This window comes from Zonotrichia albicollis, chromosome 3 (genome assembly GCF_047830755.1).
Source record: "Zonotrichia albicollis isolate bZonAlb1 chromosome 3, bZonAlb1.hap1, whole genome shotgun sequence".
NCBI lineage: Eukaryota > Metazoa > Chordata > Aves > Passeriformes > Passerellidae > Zonotrichia > Zonotrichia albicollis.
The window spans coordinates 59,590,146-59,611,217 of NC_133821.1; the positions used below are offsets into that span (position 1 = coordinate 59,590,146).

Here is a 21,072-nt window from a genome sequence, read left to right on the forward strand (position 1 = left end):
ATCTTTCTGTTTGCATGGAATTCATGCTCTTGGGCTACAGAGAGTTTTGGCTACCTCCCTGTAGGTGGTGGCTGTTAGGGCTGCTCCCTGCTCTCTCTCTGGCTAGCTCAGGAGTCAGCAGCCTTGCCTTGATGTGGCCTCTGTGGCACACTGAGCTGTGTATTTGGGTCACTTATGTCTCCATTCCCTTCCCTTCTGACCTCCTGTCTAGCAAAAAAAAAAAAAGTACTGAAGTAGCACAAAGACAAAATTGATCACAGCATGGGTTTTCTACAGCATTACCTCTATCACCAGGACAGATCAAAATGGTTCTTATGAAAACTGAATCAAAACCATCCTGAGTGACTCAGAAAACTACAGATCCCAAAAAACTGGAAATTAACTGAATTTTTGTTCTATTGGGAAGCTCAGAAATGTAGGTTTCACTGGTGCTTTTTTATTTTTATTTAATTGAGACAAAAAATCATCTAAGTTCATATGTACCCCTATAGTGCTTCTTTAAAGATTAAAAAACAATAAGATAATAAAGAATGCAAATTTTCAGAAGCTCCTCACAGGGAGATGCTGTTTGAAGTAACAGTTCTCCCTCCCGCTCTGCTGCATCTGGCTTGCTTTTAATTATTAGCAAGGAAAATAACAAGTTCCACAGATGTGAATGCAAGTTCATTTTCACCCTCAGTTGACTTCTGCAACTTTCACATCAACACTGAGTTTGAGAACACTGAGAGATTTACACAAATGATGAGTAAGGGTATTGCTCATAATACTGAATATTAAATAGAGCACAGAGATAACATGGAGGGTGCTTTTGAATCACAGTCATGAGGACTGTCACAACACACTACCTTAAAAACTTATGTTCAGTCCTCAGCTTTCACACACATTCCAGTGGCCTTAGGCAAGTACATGTGATTTACAATCATTTAGACAGAGATTTCTTTTCTAAAAGGCTACAGTAGCACCTCAGTTTGAACATGGTGCAGAGCAACTGCACCTCAGGGCGTGAGACCCCTGTACACACGCACATGTGACAGGGAGCTGCAAGAAGCTGCTATGGAGCTTGGTCACTCTGCCTGACCTGCCCCAGCAGTACAGGGCTCCTTCAGAGCAGGTTGAGAAGATAATGAGCAACATGCCAATATCCATCTGAGGCTTAGAAATAAAGGGTCATTCCCACCTTCTCGGCTACACATGAGATGAAAAACTATTACATACCTTACTATTCAGCAGACTACAGTCAACCAAGAAAGGATGGCAAAGAGAGGGACATATACAGATAGAGGTGTACCTGCAGTCAATCCACTTACTTTGGATTTCCAGCCCCTGGCTTCTTTCTCCGGAATATGTTGAGGAAAGTGTTGGACTTGCAAGGTGCCTTGCCATCCCCGACATGCATACGCACCACATCTGAGGTGGTGAAGGCACTGCGGACGTTCCTCTCGGGCTTGGCTATAATGATGTACATCTTGGGAGTGAACATGCACCCCAGGGCCACTGTCACGCTCAGGCTCACTGCGAAACAGGTAGTGATGATCTTGTAGTTGCTCCCGAAGTAGATGGGCACGAAGGCCAGCCAGATGATGCAAGTGGTGTACATGGTGAATGCAATGTACTTGGCCTCGTTGAAATTGGCAGGCACGTTGCGAGTCTTGAAGGCGTAGTACGTGCAGCTCATGATGAGGAGTCCGTTGTAGCCCACAGGAGCCACGACGCCCAGGTTGCTGGTGTTGCAGATAAGGTAAACTTCCTTAATGCTGGGGTAGGAGAGGATGGGCATGGGGGGCTCCAGGATGATCAGCGTGATCACCAGCGTCAGCTGCACGCTGATCAGGATGGAGGCGATGACCACCTGGGCCCAGGCGCTCATGAAGCGCGGTTTGCGGGTGCAGATCTTCTTCTTGCTGCCCGCCAGGATGCGTGCGATGCGGTTGGTTTTGGTCACCAGGGCGGAATAGCACATGGCGGAGGAGAGGCCCACCAGGAGGCGCTGGAGGTAGCAGGAGGTCGTGGTGGGTTTAGCTATAAGGGTGAAAGGGCAGACGTAACCCAGAAAGATGCCAGCCAGGATTATATAGCAGAGCTCGCGGCTGGAGGACTTGACAACAGGGGTGTCTCTGTAGAGCACAAAGATAAGGGTGACAAACATGGTGACCAGGATCCCCAGGCAGGAAAAGACCACAGCCACAATAGACTCTATATTGCTCCACTGGAGATACTTTACAGGGATGGGTTCGCAGCCTGCAGTGTACAGAAGAGAAACAGAGTGTTAGAAAGGCAGCTCCTGGAAGAACCTTTTTTTGCTGGATCTCAGTACAATCCAAGCATCAGCATATGTCTATGTGATGTGGATTACTAAAACCGTTTTACAAAGGAGTGAACTGCATGATGGAAAAGTTTGGATTAATATGTTCAAAAACAGCCATGCATTTTGGGTGTTCCAAACATTTCCTCATGATGCTGCAACAGGAAATTAGATTTGGAAATATCTGCTTTTAGAGATACCTGATTACAAGCACAGAATACCAAAGGTACAGCTGGGAACAGAACACAGACAAAGTCACCATCATCTCTTCATTTCAGCAGGAAAAGCATTGTTGCAAACAGGTAGGTTTTTACCTTCTCAGATTAATTTATTAAATCATTACCACAATCACTATAGTTTGATCTACTATATTTTTTGAGAGTGGTTTTATAAATACCATAAATTAATCAGAGGTCTGTGGATGGAAAAGTGGTAATAAACCCAAAATTTTAATGGAACTATATCGTAGATACTACACCTTAGCACATTTCTGCTTTTTTCTCTTCACAGTATCTCATTCTTATTTTGTAATTTTTTTCCCTCCAAATAACAAATAAATAATAATTCTCTTGGAAGAGTCAAACCCACAGAATATGCATGCCTTTAGATAAAAGCTGGAAAGACTCTCCTTTCTGATTGGTACAGATGTGCAAATATATGTATCTGTTAAGACAGTACTTAACTGCTCTCTCCCACACTCAAATTAAAGGAGTCTCTGGATATCTTCCTCACTGTGCTGAAGTAATACCAGCAATAAACACTACAGAGAAAATAAAATCCTTTGTGTAACAAGATGTTGGTTGAGAGGCTGTTATGGACATCTTTCATTATGGCATTTTCTAATTTCTGTTCTTGACTGAGTAGTTCTAAAATGTTTTTAACGTGTTTCTTTATCCCAAGAGAAGTATCCACAGCCTCTTCTACTTCTTGTGTCCGTCCTCCTCCACTTTGCCTTTGACACAATTCAACTTTTCTGCCTTTCCCCCAACTCTCAAGTATCTTCCCTCCCAGACTCTCACCATCCCTCTCTCTGTTCACCTAACAGTTCAGGTTTTTAGCCACCTCTCCACCCAGATATCTTCATTACAAACTGCTGCTCCAGCTTTTCTGGTCCTGGACTGGCTGCTCATGAATTCTGCCTGAGTTCTTGGACATGGCCAAAAAGAACAAGGAAAAGATGGCAATGTCAGCAAGCTTGTGAGAGAAGCATTTTTTCCTCTAATTTTTGCTGCTAGATCTGAACAGAGGCCCTGATGTTGTGATGGGCAAAAGTTGTGCTCAGTCCTTTACTCCTCAGTGTGGAGAGTATTTGGAAAAATCATCTATGAAAAAAAAGTTTGAATCCCACGGTTTTGCCTAATTTGTATGCATCTTCCATATGGTGACAAAAAGTACCACCAGATATTTCTACTCTAATGTAGATACCTGTATTGTAATGTAAAGTCCTTCCTTCCAAATAATTGAGAAGTAAGATAAGGTATGGATGAGGGTTGAACAGTTTTACTGTAACCTCATTTTGAGAAACAGGAGAAACTTTTTTTTTTTTAATTAAAAAAAAAAAAATTAGCCCAAGGCAAAGTCCTGACATGGAAAATTTCTGCTTGAACTTTTAATGTCTGCCAATGTCATGTGAACTGAAAGAAGGTTTTTAATTCTGTCCACTTTGTCTCCAAGCTGACTTAACTACAGGTGTTGTTCTTATACATGCCCGTAACATGAAAAACATTAGAAATTATAGCAATGGCTACCAGAGGTCTTATTTTATAAAGAAAATATAAAATAAAGAGAAAATTTTATAAGAAAATTAATTTGCTCAATATGGTCTGTTCAAGACTCAGGAAATCCTTACTTCTAACCAATACTTTTGTGGTGAAATAGGAAGGAAAACCTCTTTATTAGAAGTGTGAACTTTTGGCCATTGGCTTTAGCAGCCCTGACTGGAAGCTGGCTCCTCTATGATTTAATAAAAGACTAAGGATCTGCTCATTGATTAATACAAGTGAAGCTCTTCTCATACAAGAATCTGGTCAGTCATTGTTGGAAGGGTGGAGTTTTAATATGGACTTTAAGCTTAACAGCACCAAGACACACTCACATTACTCCATTTTAAATTATATTTTCGGGGGCTTGACCCAGATCCAACATGGTAGTTAAGCCTATCATTTACTCTAAGCTTATCCCGTGTAAGATTTGCTTAGAAATGTTTCATTAAACCCGTATAATTCCTGTGCACCAGCAAGCCCAAGAATCACATATTGTACAAACTGCAAAAAGTTCCCTAGGCTGCTTATTACCAGCTAACAGTAGTTGGTTGTCAGCACCTGTGGAGGTGGGTCATTTCCCAGCTAGGAGGAAGTGGGCTCTCTGGACCCCCACTGACACTGGGGGAGGATACTCAGGAAATTGTGCGTGCATTTACAAAACAAACCAGCCCCCTCAACAATTAAACCAAACCTCAAAAAAATCAGAGCAGAAGCTTCACAGTTAAAATTTTCTGGTAAAAGCTGTCTAGTAGTTTTCATGTACTATTTTCCCTGCGTTTTGACTGTGAATAATTTCCAAGATCAGAAGGCTAATAAATTTTTTTATTACTATATCCATAGCGCAAGGACAATAAGAGAAACTATGATGTTTTCTGAGGTCATTAACCCATCCCAGGTAACTGATGGCCCCAAAACCTTATGATTCTTTTCATAAGACTGTAAAACTTCTTTTCCTATCTTGTTTTATTGCTTATTTAAGATGATTTATGTAAACTGAGTTTACTAGCTTGACATTCAACCATCTTATATTCTGGTACTATGAAAGATTTCTCTTGGCACAAGGTCTGAGGTACTGGTTTTAGTGACTATTTCTCAGGTCAGGTTTTCATCATCTATAGTGAGAAATCCTTTGTGTCCGCTGAGTCCATTTCACTGCAATCATATTTAAGGGAAGCAATCTAAAAAAAGTTGTGTACATTTAAAAATAAAATGAAAATGTCATTAAATGATTGCTGAGCCACAGAGACTGATTTCAAACAGAGAAAATGAGCACCTTGAAAAGTATGTCTTACGAAATAGGTTAGTATGTGCTTCACATTTCTTAAAAGGATTAAGGATTTTAGAGCCTCCATCTGGGATGGAAAATGAGTCTAAAACCACATACATGTTTAGCATTTAAGATTTAAGGCAAAGGGAAAAACAATTTGCACTGTGAGATGTTACCGCCTGTGTCTAGATGCTATGGTGACTGTCAGGGTATGAATACAACACATAAAATCAAGCTATAAAAACACATTTGATGGGAGTCTTGGCAAGCAAAGAGAATTCCATATTAAATCATACCAATGGTGACTCCCACAAAATTCAAGAGACAGAGTTAATCTAGATAATTCCCCTTCTTCTAAATATTAGGATGGCATCAGCTTCCTTTCACAGCTTTGTACTTTGTAGTATAGTTCAAGTAAATCAATTTCAGGGGTTAAAAAAGAAGGTTTTTGCTTCAATTAGACAGACTGAAGAAGCTGTGCAGGAGCAGACTGCCATTTCAATGTTCTCTAGGAAATAAGTTGATGGCTGTGCTGTCATTTGGCTGAGGTTGCTGTGATTTCAGAACAGCAGCAGTCCAGTCTCCTTGCTGAGAAGAAACACAAATCAGCAGGTCATCTACTGATTTCATTATAAGTTAATAGATTGCAACATGCCCTGGAGATTTTTTCCAGCACTGATTCTTTCCACAACTCCTTTCAGCAGTGCCTGTCATTTTGACGTGACCCCTTTTGAGCAATTCTGAGCAGCTGGTAGCTCGGAACCATATTCTTTCAAGTGCATATTGATCTCTCACCAGGTTTTTGTTCTGGCTTCTTTTAATCAATAGAACCCTTTTTCTTCCCTGAAGAGTAGATACAAGCAATTCTGTGAACCTCCAAGACCAGCAAAACCTGATTGTGTATGGATATCTGCTTTAAAATTAGCAGATGCTGGTGTCCTAGGAGCAGGAATTGAATATGGACTTTTCAAATAGGACCTTTATGAAAGGTTCTGTGGATTTTTTTGTGTCTATTAATATCAGATGTGTTTCTGTGATTTGAGCCCTCACAGAATATAGTTTTCATTAACTCCTCTACTTACAACCCACTGACATGAAACCTGAAGGGTCTGAAGATCGCTGTTATCTGACAAATCTGTTTGTTTAGCTGCATACCAGAGCAGGGGCAGGGCAGTGGGAGGTATGAAATATAGACATTTACACACACACATCTGGGACACAACCATAACTTACTTTCCATGGAAAGCCAAGTCAGAAAATGAGTCACATTTACCAGTCTCTTGTGATTAATACTGTATTTTTACCAGGAGAAGTAGCTAGCTTTCCTCTCAAAATACATGCTCTGAGAGCTCATTTGGCTTCAATTACTAGCTTGAAGTATCTTATAGAAGAAAATAACTGAAGTCTGAGGATTTTTCCTATGTGCTAAAAGTTGCAGCAATATCTGTCAGCCAGTCTCGGTAAAGGACAAAGATGTGTTAAGTTGCACATTTGATCTTTGGCTAGGTGTTTAGATTGTTTCTGTGGCTAGAAATAATGCCCTGCTGAATGCTGACATCCAAGATCTGCAGGGGTGACATGGGGCAGAGGTGCCTCTAGTCTTTCATAGTGATACAAAGCAAATGTTAAGGTCAGGGTGATACTTCTCAATGTGTTGTAGCTTTTTTTTGGGGGGTAGTGGCTGCTGCAAAGCCCAGAGCAGAAGTGGAGGTTGACCTTGATAGGTAAAAAATAAACAGAAGGGTGTCAAAGCATGCAACTCATCTAGGCATATACACAAGGGAGACTTAACTCATTCCAGACAGCTTTTTTCAGGATTTTAAAATTCCTCTTGCTGGTGGGTCCAGTGGGAATGATCTTTATATCAAACAAGAGTCCAGTAATCAGTTACTGAAGGTCCTGAAATCCCAGATAAAGTGCTTCTAATTGCATGTTAAAATGGTCAGAAAAGAGTATCAAGTCAATATGACAAGAATGCACTGAACTCTTGCGACAGTCACTGCTAAATTGCAGCAAATGCTGCTGAGTTCATTAGAGTCTTAACAGCTTTATTAATACTTGCGCTAAATGAAGGAAAGGAACCGACAGACTAGAACGTTTCTTTTTGGCAGAAATTTTGCTGTCTTTATTGTCTCTGCTCCTGCACTAAGCTGAAAGACAGTCACCCTAAACTGCAGAGGAACATGCGTCCAAATATGTACCTTTAATATCTCTGCCACCTTACTGTCCAGCGCACAGCACTCTCCTCGTGTCCTGCAGGAAAAGAATGTGTTTGGAGGGACACATGCCTACCTGTCAGGTCAGCATTTGGCCACCAGCCAAGCTCACAGGCTTTACAGGTGAATTCATCCTGAACAAATTCATTCTCCTTGCAAGCAGTGCAAATCCAGCAGCAGCTCACTTCTCCTTTCCTGATCACCTGCAATACAAAATACATCCTTGGTTCTCATCCTCTATCAGAAAACAAAGAGGCACACTCCATCACCCCCCAGCAAACACATAACATAATAAAGTGTTTAAAACATGACAGGATTCCTGTGTATGGCACATTTCAAACAGCTAGAAAACATCAATCATGATTTTGTATCAATCCCTGTATTAAAATCTGTGCTAAGGAATTCAAGGATAACCTCTGGGGATAATTTTATTTTGTTTTGAGGAGAGCTGTTCTGAGTTAAAAGTACAAAACCATTTTCCTTTTGGTACAGAGGCATGGTGAATGTCATATTTTCAATCAAACTTGAGGCTTAATCTGTGAGATGGCAGAGGTCAGGACAAGCAGCTCAGCCCATGCTTAATATATATTGCATAGTAAAAAGCAGTAAACAAATTCAAAGGTTAGAATCAGGAGTAATTAATGTATATAAATACATATATATGCATGTACACACAAGCACATTCACATAAACATACATTCCAATTGATTTGGAAGTCTCTTTGGGGCTCGTTACACAAGTGAAAATAGAAATTAAAATAAGAACAAATTGCAAAACATCCTGCTAAAAGGATCTATTGGGTTTTAGCAGAAAAAAAATAGCAAGCAGTGACCAACCTCATGCTTCAGAGCAGCTCTTTTAGGGACAAATGTCCCTGAAAAATTTCTTTCTTTGCTGTGAGGGCTGCTAAATGTCATGATCCAATGTTGAAAAGATTATTTCCTTGTCTTGATTCCTAGTTTCATTACCCTGAGGCTGAAAGAAAGATTAAGGATATCTCTGGCTCCTAGGGCTCTGACAAAGACTCTGCCCTTGTTTGCCAGGAAGGAGGAATCCAGCCTTTTCTTCCAGGTCTTCCTATCCATCTATATGCAGAGATGAGTACAGCAGTGAAATGCAAAATGTTGTTTTATTGAATACTAGCTTTGTGGGCTTTTTTTTTTTGTTTAACATTTCCTCATGCAGTCTGTAGAGAGAGTCCAATAGGCTTCAAGGAGAGCTGAAGCTGGCATTTTTATGCATAGTGTTTACATATACACACATACACAAACTGCACAACCTCAAAAACAGAAAAAAGATGTTTCGGAGGGTGGTAAATACCAATAATGTTTCTCCTCCAAGATGTTGGAGTGTGTCACTGTGCCTCTGCCAAATCATCAGTTGCTTATTGTTTAGAGTAGCAATATAGAAATAAAAAGCTGCAAATGTGCTTATTAAATTAAAATAGAAAGGGAAGTCTACTCTAAGGAGATTTTGCTGAATGGCTTCATGCCATTTTAAACTTAATGCATCCATGCCATTCTGAGAGTGGTGAAACATGCCTTTATATCATCCAGACATGACTGGCAGCAAATTATTTGTAGCCTGATGCAAGCGCTACTCTTTGGTGAACAAAGAGTTATTTCATTTGCATTTCCACTCATCCTGTTGCGAACATGAGATATAAATAGGCATTGGGTTTGTTGGATTTTTTTTCAACTTTTCCTTGCAGGTGTAACTGCTGGAACAAAATACTGGACTCCTGTGGGTCACAATATTTTCAAGATCAGCCCCCAGGTGAATCACAGCCACTGAATGTTGTAGGCAATGACTAAGTGAAAATCTTTCTCACATAAGGTGAAACTCAAATTCTGTCACACTAGAACATTCTGCATCCGTACAAATGGTAATTTTAGAAAACATGGGCCTGTATATGCTGTTGTTAGAGAAAGATATTAGTCTAGGATTCTATCATTTTGGCATTCCTGAAGGAAAGGAAGTCCTACCCATTGGCTGGAAAGGAGCTTGCTTGGGTTTAGGGAAAAACCACTGACTGGATATTCCTATTTCTACAGCAGAAAGTAGGTGTCTGAGGCACACCTTGATCTGGCCCTTCAGGCAAGGCTCGCTGCACACCGACCGGACCATTCCGCTCTTGTTCATCTGAATCCTGTAGTCATCAATGTTGAGCACGCCCTCGTGCCAGGTCCCAACCAGCACGTAGTCATAGCGGTTGGGCTCTATGTACTGCAGGTTCATGATGTCATATCTGCAAGGAAAAAACAATGAGTCACTGTCCTGCGACATAAAAGACAAAAATTTACCTTGCTCTTCTTCTTCTGCCTCTAAATATTCAAGTTATCCCCCAATCCCAGGGACTTGTGTTTCAAAAAAACCCAAAATCCTTTAGGATTTGCAGCAGAATCACAGGAAGTGTCAGCTCTGATTTGCACACAAATGCTGATTGCCTGCCTTGCTTGCATAAAATTATGGGTAAAAAGTTGTGTGTCCAGGAAGAACTGTACACCAAAGGCAGTAAACTCTGCTGAAATGCATGTGTAGGCAATGTCTGGGTGCTGCTAGTTCAAATAATTTGTCAAAACTTCTTTAACCTTCAGTTGGTGTCTCCGTGCAGGCTGGCTGTAACATAGCCCTTGCTGGGAGCTCTTAAGCAGAAATGCTCAGACCAATCGAACTGGTTTGCCATGAGTTAGCTGTAAGCTCTAAGTTCGACCATTCATTTCATGCAGCCCAGTGATCCTGTCAGAAAAAGTTAGCACCTCAGTCACAACATTTACTTCCTCACCCTAGGCAAGGAAGAGAGCACTTCCCAAGGCTAAGGTAAGGGAAGCATAAAAAACTGCTACAATAAACATCCAGCCTGTGCCATTGCCTTCAGTGTGTTGGACCTGAGGTGTGTCCATCCCTTCTTGATATTTATTATATTCATTCTTTTACCCACAGAATGTAACTTGATTCTTGGTAGAAAATAAGCAAGAATGGAAGAATGAATGTTGGAGCGTGTACAGAGAGGAAGAACCACAAAAGAGGCTAAACCCACATACTGGTTTCTTAAGATGGGAAGGGGGAGGATTTTGTTTAATAAATGACAAGAGAAAGAGCACTGAGAACAAGGAACCAGCATTAATGCTGAAAATAACAAAGCATCCTATATTTTCCAAGCCTGGGATTTACTGCCTTGCTCTTCTGTAATGGATTGGCTTAGTCTCCAGAGGAAAAATATATTTTGTTTATAATGGGCATTGCTAATCTGTACATGCTTTAAGAATGAAAGGTAAGGTAAACAAAGTACAAACCATAAATAAAATTGGGATGTTTGGTTGTGAGCAAAGAGAGACATCCATTTGTTTCTTTTCCATTTTGAGGTTCAAATATGCAAAATTTCAACTCTCTCTGCACTTCACAGAGGGAAGAGGTGCTAGAATTATTCTCTAGAGTAGAGCAGAGTAATTTTCTTAACTAAGTCTTTGTTAAAGGTGATTTAAAGAAATGCATATTTACAGCTGTAATTAGACCTCAGTTTTGCAAATATGCAGGCTCAGATAATGCCAGTGCCACTGCAGAGCTCCATTGAATCACGTGTGTAAAGCACCCCGGCCACTCAGTTCAGTGGAGCTCCAAGCAGGAGGCGGAGCCATTGGTTGGGAATTGGCCACTAATCAAGGCATTGCTTAGGAAACGGGTAAATTTCAAATTCATTAGGGAGCAATTGCTGCTCGTATCCCATCTCTAACACTAAAGGAAGTGCCTAAAAAAAGAAATGCTGTTTCCAGGCTTGTGAAGAATCAGGATAACAAGAAGCAGTGAAAGTCAGGCATTTCATAATGGATGCTCAACAGACAGGAGTAAAGCTCAGTAGAAATGTGCATTCCTCTCTCTAGCAAGGAACATGTACTTGGATTTCAGTTTGACCTTATATTAGACTGACACAAAATCAGTTACTCTGGGCTGGAAAATTAATTCAGGAAGGGGAATAAAAGATTGCTAAAACCTCACATTCCCTTAATGGAATTTTTGAGCCCACATACTTTTTTCATTTTTACAAAAATACATCACAAGGCACAGAGTGACATTAATGCAATATCAATTAAGAGGTTCTCCTGTGTTCTTGTAATACTATTCCCTTTCCTATAGGTTACCTGTCAAAGAATAAAGTATCTAGATTAAAAGCTCTTACACAACCTTACGTTATGACAAGTTATAGTACAATGTTTGCAGCTTTGATATGCAGCTTGAATTTTAAGTAGAAAGATGTGGTCTAGAAAATACACTTCGTATATGGAGATGTGCTTAAGTTCTTTATCCTTTCCTTCTTTTTCATAAGGAAAAATCTGTGCTTCAAACAAAGACAAGTTCAGTGCTGGAATACCTCCTCCCATCCCCTTGCTCACATATGTACAACTTGAACAACTTTGGGCCATGTCCATACTAAAAATTATGATCCCAAAAGAAGAGGATTTGACAAGAGTTGTGAAGTTCTCAGAGTGTGAGACTTCTTGGAGGCAGCTGTATTTCACACACACATGGCAGCATTTAAAGAAGCCATTCAAACATCCATCAGGTAAAAAATTAATCCTTCTTTTAACAAGCTCTGTGGTCTATTGGGAAATGATGTGACCCAGTAGGTGGTGTCTTATGAGCAAGTTATTTGTAAGGCAAGCCAGAATATAAACCAGCTGGTCACAGGCACACTCTTGTTCCAGTTGATCTGAGATAGCTGAAGTTACCTTTTCCCACAGCCATAATACCTGACTGATACTGATGTTTGCTATCCTGAAAGACAGGAGGGAAAAGAGATACTGAGCAATGCTGGGATGTAAATGGATGAAATAACCACCCATTAATCCAAACTCTGAAAAAAAAATTTGTTTACATGCAAGTTTGAAGGCTTTACATAAGGCAAAATTTGATTATTCACTCAAAGCACTGGGGTAGATAGCGTTGCCATGATTGAACAACTGTTGGAAATTTTGAAATAAATAGACTTACATGGTTCTAAGTCCAAGTCTAGTTAAGATGAAATGTTAGTTAGGTGAAACTTCTGTCTTTGTGAACCTCAGCATTTCTCCACATATCAAAGGTTCATTGTTGGGGCTGAAAGTTCTCCTGCCTGTTGTCACAAAGCATTTATGGTCAGAGGTCTATGCAAATCATTTGCTCTAGAGGAAAGGTTCTTCATACCAACCACAAGATAGAAGGAGGCAATTACCTAGAATGGACCAGAGCTAAAAGATATGTCTTATTCCAGAGAAGGATGTTGTGTTGACTATTGCATCCTTCACACCTTCTCCAGCCATTTCTGGAAATTTGAGTGATGTGATTGCTACAGAGGAAGGAAATGGGAGCTACTCAATGAAAGTAAAAAGTGCAGTAAATTTACCAGCATGTTCTTAATGACAGTATAGAGAGCACAGACAGCTGAGTTTCCAGAGTTATATCCATGTCATTTTTTCCCAGAGACAGTGCAGCCAGCTAAATTACTGTATACGTGCCCTTCCAATAAAAGCTTCCTTTGTATTTCTGCATAAGAGATACTCAAAGAAAAGATTCTTCGCAGAAGAAATACACCTTTGGCTACATACTTTGTGTTTTTCAATCCCATTTTGATAAAAACCTTGAAACAATGAATTGAGCCTGAGATAGAAAAAAAAGTTGTGTCTAAACAAAAGGTTAAGGTTTCATGAAGCGGTATGGGTTTCAAAACAGAAGATTATGGGAGTACCAGATAAACATAACTATAGGCAACTCTATATGCTCTGCTCATCATGATGACAATTAAGATTTTGTGGGAGTCAATTGCTCAAAGAACCTCACAGATTTTGAAAATTATGAGAAAGTTTGCTGCCTTCTAAGAAGAATATTATTTCACCTTGCGAAGTTGATTTGTTCACATGATTTGAGGACAAGATGTCTAAAAACATTTTACACATTTGAGTGACATTCTTGCACTTGCATAGAGAAGCCAAAAACTAAGAAATTTCATATCAGGCTGACTTTGCTATATTTAGGTTTTGTATGTGGTCCATTTTGCTAAGGTACAAAAACTCCTGGGTATTGACACAGTGCTATGGTCTGTTCACTGATGCACCAAGAGACTTCCCACACAGAGCTGTGGAAGCACTACAGCCTGTCTGAAGCTACAGATGATTCTGTTAAACTGCTGCTGCCATACAAGGATCTGACAGACTGTGCAGGTCACAGTTCATATACACACAGCAATTCTCTGATACGATATTGCCCACATCATAAATGCCACCGATTGATTCAAGGATTGCAGAATGAATAGCAAAAAGGTTAATTGAATTTCCTTGCCCAAACGTGCTAGCTACAGCTGTGAAAATATAAATGAGGATCAATAACAAAAAAAATCCCTACCTAAAATAACCTATCAAATTCTAAGTAGGCCAGGGAATCAAGAAAAATTAACCTTGCTATAGACAAAAATGATGGATGGAATAAATTCTCTCATTCTGGCACACTCAGAGGAATATCCTGATATAAACACTCTTATGTTTTAAATTCAGCAACTGTTCAATCTAATTTTATGCTTGGTACTGATGAGAGTTGTGGAAATGCTCTTGGGTGACAAAATAATAAATAAGAATTAGGCTAAAATTGGAAAATTATATCTAAACATCAAACCAAATAGCTAACAGACAGAAAATGCAGCATCTGCAAAGCTGGAGTAATGCTTTTATGGACACAAATATGTGCAAAAAGCATAAAGCTACACTAAGCAGTAATTTCTCTGTATTATCTAAATTATATGTGCAAAGACTTGATTTATGCATTTATGTTGATAAGTATGTGGTCAAATTTAAGGGAATTGCTTGCTTTACTTTCAAAGTCTAACCTCAACTGATATGTATCTTCGACTAAAACATTCGAAAGTTAATGCTCAACAAGACCAAACTGACTAGTTTTTTGTTACTAATTAAATGTAACAAACTGTTTAAATGCATATATGTTGTCATTATATTGCAAAGGTTCCATATTGTTGTCTCCTTCATGCAAGAGTTTCATACCTCCTTGATGTTTCTTATAGGCAGCACCACTAGGTACTGACTCTTCCTTCTTCCCACAGTAACCAACTGACTCCAGTTACCCCTGAACCCCCCAATCCACTCTTTTATAGCACTCTTCTTCTCATTGGTTACAGCTGTGGCCTGTTAAATCAGGCCTGCTCCTAATCTTTAATAATTAGGCCCAGCTGCAACTCTTTAGGGGTAAGATTACTTTCTATACTACCTTTATTTTCTTATATCCTGTTTAAATATGACAATAGAAAGAAATCATAACAATCTAGAAAATGGCAAAATATTGGCCAGTTTTGCTAATAAAACCTAGTACTAGAGATAAGAGTTGCTTTAAGACCACTGTGTGTTATGAATACTCATTGGAGGCTTGGAAAGGAAGGAAAACTCTTGTTTGCTCCAGAGCCCTTCCTTTGTGTGGTGCTGGCACTCAGATGCACTTATGCAATAAGCCCAAAGATGGAGTGAGAGAGCCTTTTATAGCACTTCAACAACTCAGTAGGAAAACAAACTTCAGTGAAGCAATCCCTGGGTAGGTTTCAATTAATAATTGTCATGGTTTGAGCCTGGCACAGAGCCAGTGCCCCCCATGAAAATGCCTCACCCTGGTTTCTGCTGTGAGATGTGACCAGGAATAAGCAAAACAGGCTCCAACTTAAACATAAAGAACACTTTATTACCTAAACTACAGGAAAATAGGGAAAGACTATAAGGAAAAGAAAAAAAAATTGAAAACCTTACAAAAAACCACTTTCCCCCCTCCCCACTACCTGACTTTCCCAATCCGATACATTCTCCCAAATCATCAACTGCCCAGCCTTGGCCCCACATTTTAGTATACTCAAACTGCAGTTCATGAAGAGGAAAGGAGTCCTTCTTGTTCCATAGGCTTCCCCTGGAAACACACTGAAACCTCGTGTGCTTCCCTGTCACTTCGGCACCGCCCGGAAAAAGTCCTTTTGCCGCTTCACTCCCAGAAACTGGATCTCTTGAGCAGGTCCCTTGACTTTGTTCTTCTTGATGGCGAAGCCAGCTTTTAGGAGAATCTGGATAATTTTCTCCCCTTTCTCGAACACCTCTGCTGCTGTCTTCCCCCACACAATGATGTCATCAATATATTGCAGATGTTCTGGAGCCTCACCCTTTTCCAGTGCAGCCTGGATCAGTCCATGGCAGATGGTGGGGCTGTGCTTCCACCCCTGGGGCAATCGGTTCCAGGTGTACTGCACGCCTCTCCAGGTGAAAGCAAACTGAGGCCTGCATTCTGCTGCCAGAGGAATGGAGAAAAATGCATTGGCAATGTCTATAGTGGCGTACCACCTTGCTGCCTTGGACTCCAGCTCGTACTGGAGTTCCAGCATGTCCGGCACAGCAGCGCTCAGGGGTGGGGTCACTTCATTCAATGCACGATAGTCCACAGTCAATCTCCATTCTCCTTCAGATTTTCGCACAGGCCAGATGGGGCTGTTGAAGGGTGAGTGGGTCTTGCTGACCACCCCTTGGCTCTCCAGCTCTCGGATCATCTTATGGATGGGGATCACAGCATCTCGATTCGTTCGGTACTGTCGGCGGTGCACTGTTGAGGTGGCAATTGGCACTCGTTGCTCTTCCACCTTCAGGAGACCTACTGCAGATGGGCTGTCTGACAGTCCAGGCAAGCTGTTCAACTGCTTGACACCCTCTGTCTCTACAGCAGCTATTCCAAATGCCCATCTGAGTCCCTTTGGGTCTTTGAAATACCCACTTCGAAGGTAGTCTATGCCCAAAATACATGGGGCCTCTGGGCCAGTCACAATAGAGTGTTTCTTCCACTCATTTCCAGTCAGGCTCACCTCAGCTTCTACCAAAGTAAAATCCTGTGATCCCCCTGTCACACCAGCAATAGAAACAGACTCTGTCCCCACATGTCTTGATGGGATTAATGTGCATTGTGCACCAGTGTCAACCAAAGCTTTGTATTCTTGTGGTTCATATGTGCCAGGCCAACGAATCCACACAGTCCAAAAAACACGGTTTTCCCCAGCCTCTACCTGGCTAGAGGCAGGGCCCCTCTAAGCCTGGTTATCCTTCTTTCCCTGGGCATATGTCTTGGAGGTTCCTTCAAGGGGATCAAAAATATTGTCATTATCATCATATGTGACAGTTCGGTTACTGGCCACTGGAGCTGCTTCCCTTTTGGAACTTCCTCTCTGAATCTTCAGTTGTCTCACCCGTTGTGCCAGAGCAGAGGTAGGTTGTCTATGCCATCTCCTCATGTCTTCTCCACAATCACGCAAATAGAACCACAGCTCAGCTCGTGGGATGTACCTTCTCTCGCCGTCTGGGGAACGTCTGCGTTGGGTACCAGAACCTCTGATCTGTACCGCCGAGATTTGGAGAAAGCTCTCTTTAATCTCCTCCCTCAGTTTCTTGTGACCCTCCTCTATCTTGTCCTCTAATTTTTGAAGACGTGTTTCCACCGCTGCGATTCTGGCATGTGTTGGGCCATGTACAGCATCTGCATATGCTCGGAGCTTCCTTGCCATGTCAAGCACAGTCTCACCCCTCTCATCCCTCTTCATGATGGCTAAGGCAGAGGCATATTCTTGTGGCCCGAGTCGTACGAGTTTTCGCCACATCACAGACGTGCATGGTACTAAGTCTGGGTTCCTAGTTGTTACATCATCTGAGAAGATAATCTCAACCACGGCCATTTCTCTCAGGCGTTGGATCCCTTGCTCTATTGTCTTCCACTGAGTCTGCTGCATATAGAGATCGTCTGCACACAGGTATCTTTCTGCTACACTTCTTAGGACTCATTCCCAGAGGCTCTGAGAGTTAGCCCCCCTCATCATTCCTTGGTCTATGACAGTATCCTGTGACAGGGATCCCAAATGCCTGGCTTCAGTGCCATCCAAAACGGTAGCCTCGCCTGCAGCATCCCAGAGACGGACCAGCCAACTAATTATGGATTCATCAGACCTTCGAGTGTAATCCTTCCGTAGGCCACGAAGGTCCTTCAGGGAGAAGGACTCAGTATTGGCATCTGATCTTGCATCTGCTGCTTTGACTCCTGACTTTACGTCAGGAGGCACTGAGGTTCCTTCTCCTTCATCATCATCATCATCATCATCCACTGGTCGATTGGTCTTGGCTGTGCATTTCCCACTTCTAGTGCTGGTAGCAACAGCCATGGGTTTGGCTGCTGGCTTCGAGCCTGGAGTGTTAGCTGCAGCCTGAGCCACCGGGACAGTTGCTGATTTATCTCCCTGCCCCCCTGCCTCTGTCTGCTGCCCTAGAGTATCTAGCAGTGTGCGATAAGCATATGCCAGGGCCCAGCTCACTGCAATGACCTTCCTCTCCTTAGGCTCATCCTGGTACTTCTCTTTCAGATATTTCCCCACCTCAGCTGGGTTCTGAATTTGTTCATGGGGAAAATCCCACACTATAGGGTCAGAGAATTCCTTCAGGATTTGACCCATATCCTCCCATTTCCCACACCACTTAGGATTTTCCACACCAGGGTTTACTCCTGAGTCAGGGGTCTCATCAGCCCGTCTAGAAATCTCAGCCCTCAATCTAGAGAAGCTGCAGACCATATAGAGAAGACTTACCAAATTAAATACCAGAAAGATGGTCTCTTTAACATTCAGGGGAAACTGAACATTCTCAAAAAGTGACATAACCGATCCAAAGGAGAAGAGGGAAAGGGAAGGCTGGAAAGTCTCATTCTTAGCTCCACCTCTAACAGACTGAGTATAGTTACTAATAAATTCCCAAAACATACCACTGGAATTGGGATTCAGGGTAGGATGAAGAAACCATAAACCATACATGCTGTAAACAGAGGTCAGTATCTTTTTGAACGCTTTATAAATCATTATCACCAGGGCCAGCACAACAGCTATTCCAATCCGTACCCCTCTACCGTAAAAATTACTTGTTAAGGACAATAATCCTAATGACCAGAAAGGTATTGAAACCTCAAAAAGGTCTAGAGCCCAGAGCCATACAGAGGCTTTCACAACCAGAGACATCAGGGGTCCAAGCATCATGTCTACTAACTGCTTTAACAACAACAGACACACAATTAATAGGGCTTTTTTCCACATTTTCCAGCCGCGCGTTGGGCGCCAATTCATGTATTTGTCCAGGTTTAGAGCAAGTTTGGGGAAGAATCCCCCCAAAGGAGCTCTGGTGGGAAAAGCAGATCCAATCGGCCCCTCCCCCCTCAACTGGTCCGGGAGGAAAAGAAAAATACCTCCTTGGAGAAAGGTGGAAAAAAAACCCCTGTTTATTAAACAATAAGACCAAAGCAGTATCAAAACAATGAGACCCCTTGCCACTCTAAAAGAGATGACAAACTGAGAAAACCCCGGGTTCAAGCAGCAGCTCACTCAGTCTCTGATCAGTCTCTCAGTGCTGGAATTGTCGCAGGCCAGGGCCGGCCCGGTGGGCCACAGCTGCAGCTGCCGGTGCTCTCCTGGGTGTTCAGTCCAGAGCAGTTCCAAGAGGTCCAAAGAAAAGGGAAAAAAAAACCAGTCCAGGGAACTTCTTTGCCTCAGCTAGCTAACACTAACTAAAAAGCAAAAGAAGAGCTCTCTGTCCCGCTGTCTGTCCGCAGACAACACAGTCAGGAGCAGGAATGTGGAGGAGTGAGTGCAGTGTCTGAAAAACAAACTGCGCGCTTCTTCTCTCTCCCCCTTCACTCTCTGTAACACTCTTAAAGGTACAAAACTTATTATTATTCAACATAAACAGAATGAGACGATTGGAGATAAAAGCATCATATAGTCAACCCAGGACAATAATGGACTTTGTACTTCAGCAGCTGAATTAAGTGTATTTGTAAAAAAGAAAACAAAGAAAAAAAAATCCCTGTGTTAAAATGGAATGCACAAAACTAAATGAAAGATCTCAGTCAGTTCATTACCATAAGAGAAGCAAAGGTGACGTCCTAGTCCCCAAAGGTGCTGCCTTACCCACTGCTGGGGTACATCCTGTGTCTGCTGGGGGGGCTAAACAACAGCAGCTGCCACAGCTGGCACCAGACCCCAAATGAGTGAAACACAGAAACTTCTGCCAAAAGCCCCCTATTATTTGTCCTGCTCTACACAGACCTATCTTTAAATTCAGGGACTGATCTGATTCTATTTGGAGTGAACAAATTAAGGAGATCATAAAGGATCTTACCAATCAACACTAGTCTCTGGCAAGGTTTCAGCAGAGCTCCAGTTGGAATAGATGAGCTCTACAGCCCTCTATTCAAAACCATGTCAGATAAATTCTTCATTAAATTCCAATCATTTGTATTGGCTTTAGATATGCTAAAACCCTGGTACTGAGACCCGATAGTACCTTGCACACCAGAATTCTGTGAGTTACAAGGTTTTTCATCTCCTGTAGCACCAGAAATTTATAAGCTCTACTGTAGTTCTTGTCCCAATATAAGATACCATGTGTTACCAGTGTTATTCCTGGCTGTTGGAAAGAATGGTCCATGCTTTATGCTTCAGGAAAAAAAGCCAAAGAAATCTACATCACCAAACACAGTAACATTCCCACTTCCCACCACTGGTTTAATAGTTGAGATGAACCCTCTTTACCTTCCAGGGGCATCTCCCTTTTCATCAAACCAAACTTCTTCTCCAGAAACTCCAATGAATGAGGATTTGAGGAGGAACTCCAGGAGCTTGCTGCCATCAATTGGCTTCATAGCATCGCACAGTCCAACATGTCCGGGGCAAAGGGAATGATGCATGTTCTGCAGCCCATAAGCCATAGCATATATTGCATTGATGACAAATCCCATTTTACTGTCCTGCACATAATTTTCTTCTAAGCTCTCATTGCCTACAATGATAAGAAAAAAAGGGTTGTTATAAAGAAAGATGAAATTACATGAAAATGTGAAAAAAACCCCTATATATAAAAGGGATTTCCTGCTTTCTCTTATAAAGCTTTAGAGGCAAAAACAAGGTGCCAGTCAGGGATTTTTAAATAAACAAACAAAAATAAATAAATAAAATACATAAATAAATAAAACACATGCCCACCACCACCCCAGAGGTCTTGAATTCATTAAAAGTTAAATGCTTCATGAGAAATCAACTATTTCATCAAGTTGTCATCTTTTGATTATCTTTTGTCATTTTTTTGAATTTTTTCTTGTCATTCCACAATATTATTTATTTTAGGAAAGGTTAATCAAGAAGATAGATTTCCACTGAAATAATTTGTAAAGTGATTTCTTTGAAAAATTGACTTTTTGTTACATTTGAAATTTTTATTTTTTAATCTCATGTTTTTGAGGGTCAAGATAGCAATGTCTCTTTCAGTGTTGATAACTAAACAATGTAAATCAACATCACTTCTCCAGTTACAAGAAACAGTCCTTTTAGTTAAAAGTGGTACTAGATATGCCAGTATGGTGTTGCAACAGAAAGTCAGCCAAAGTATGAAACACAGTTTTTGTGTGACTGCAGCAGGAGCAGACACTGAAGCCTCCTTC

At 41.3% G+C, this 21,072-nt stretch overlaps 1 protein-coding gene across 5 annotated transcripts in view; it reads right to left on the reverse strand.

Moving 5' to 3' along the window:
- Positions 1-21,072, reverse strand: part of GRM1 (glutamate metabotropic receptor 1) — a 182,555-nt gene that overhangs the window by 24,756 nt on the left and 136,727 nt on the right. For all 5 annotated transcript variants that reach the window (XM_005489183.4, XM_074537582.1, XM_014268598.3 and 2 more), the window contains exons 5-8: positions 20,168-20,414; positions 9,628-9,796; positions 7,625-7,751; positions 1,308-2,238 (exon numbers count right to left, since the gene is read on the reverse strand). In XM_005489183.4, the coding sequence (XP_005489240.1) occupies positions 1,308-2,238; positions 7,625-7,751; positions 9,628-9,796; positions 20,168-20,414 (1,474 nt within the window). The remainder of the gene's footprint in view (positions 1-1,307; positions 2,239-7,624; positions 7,752-9,627; positions 9,797-20,167; positions 20,415-21,072) is intronic.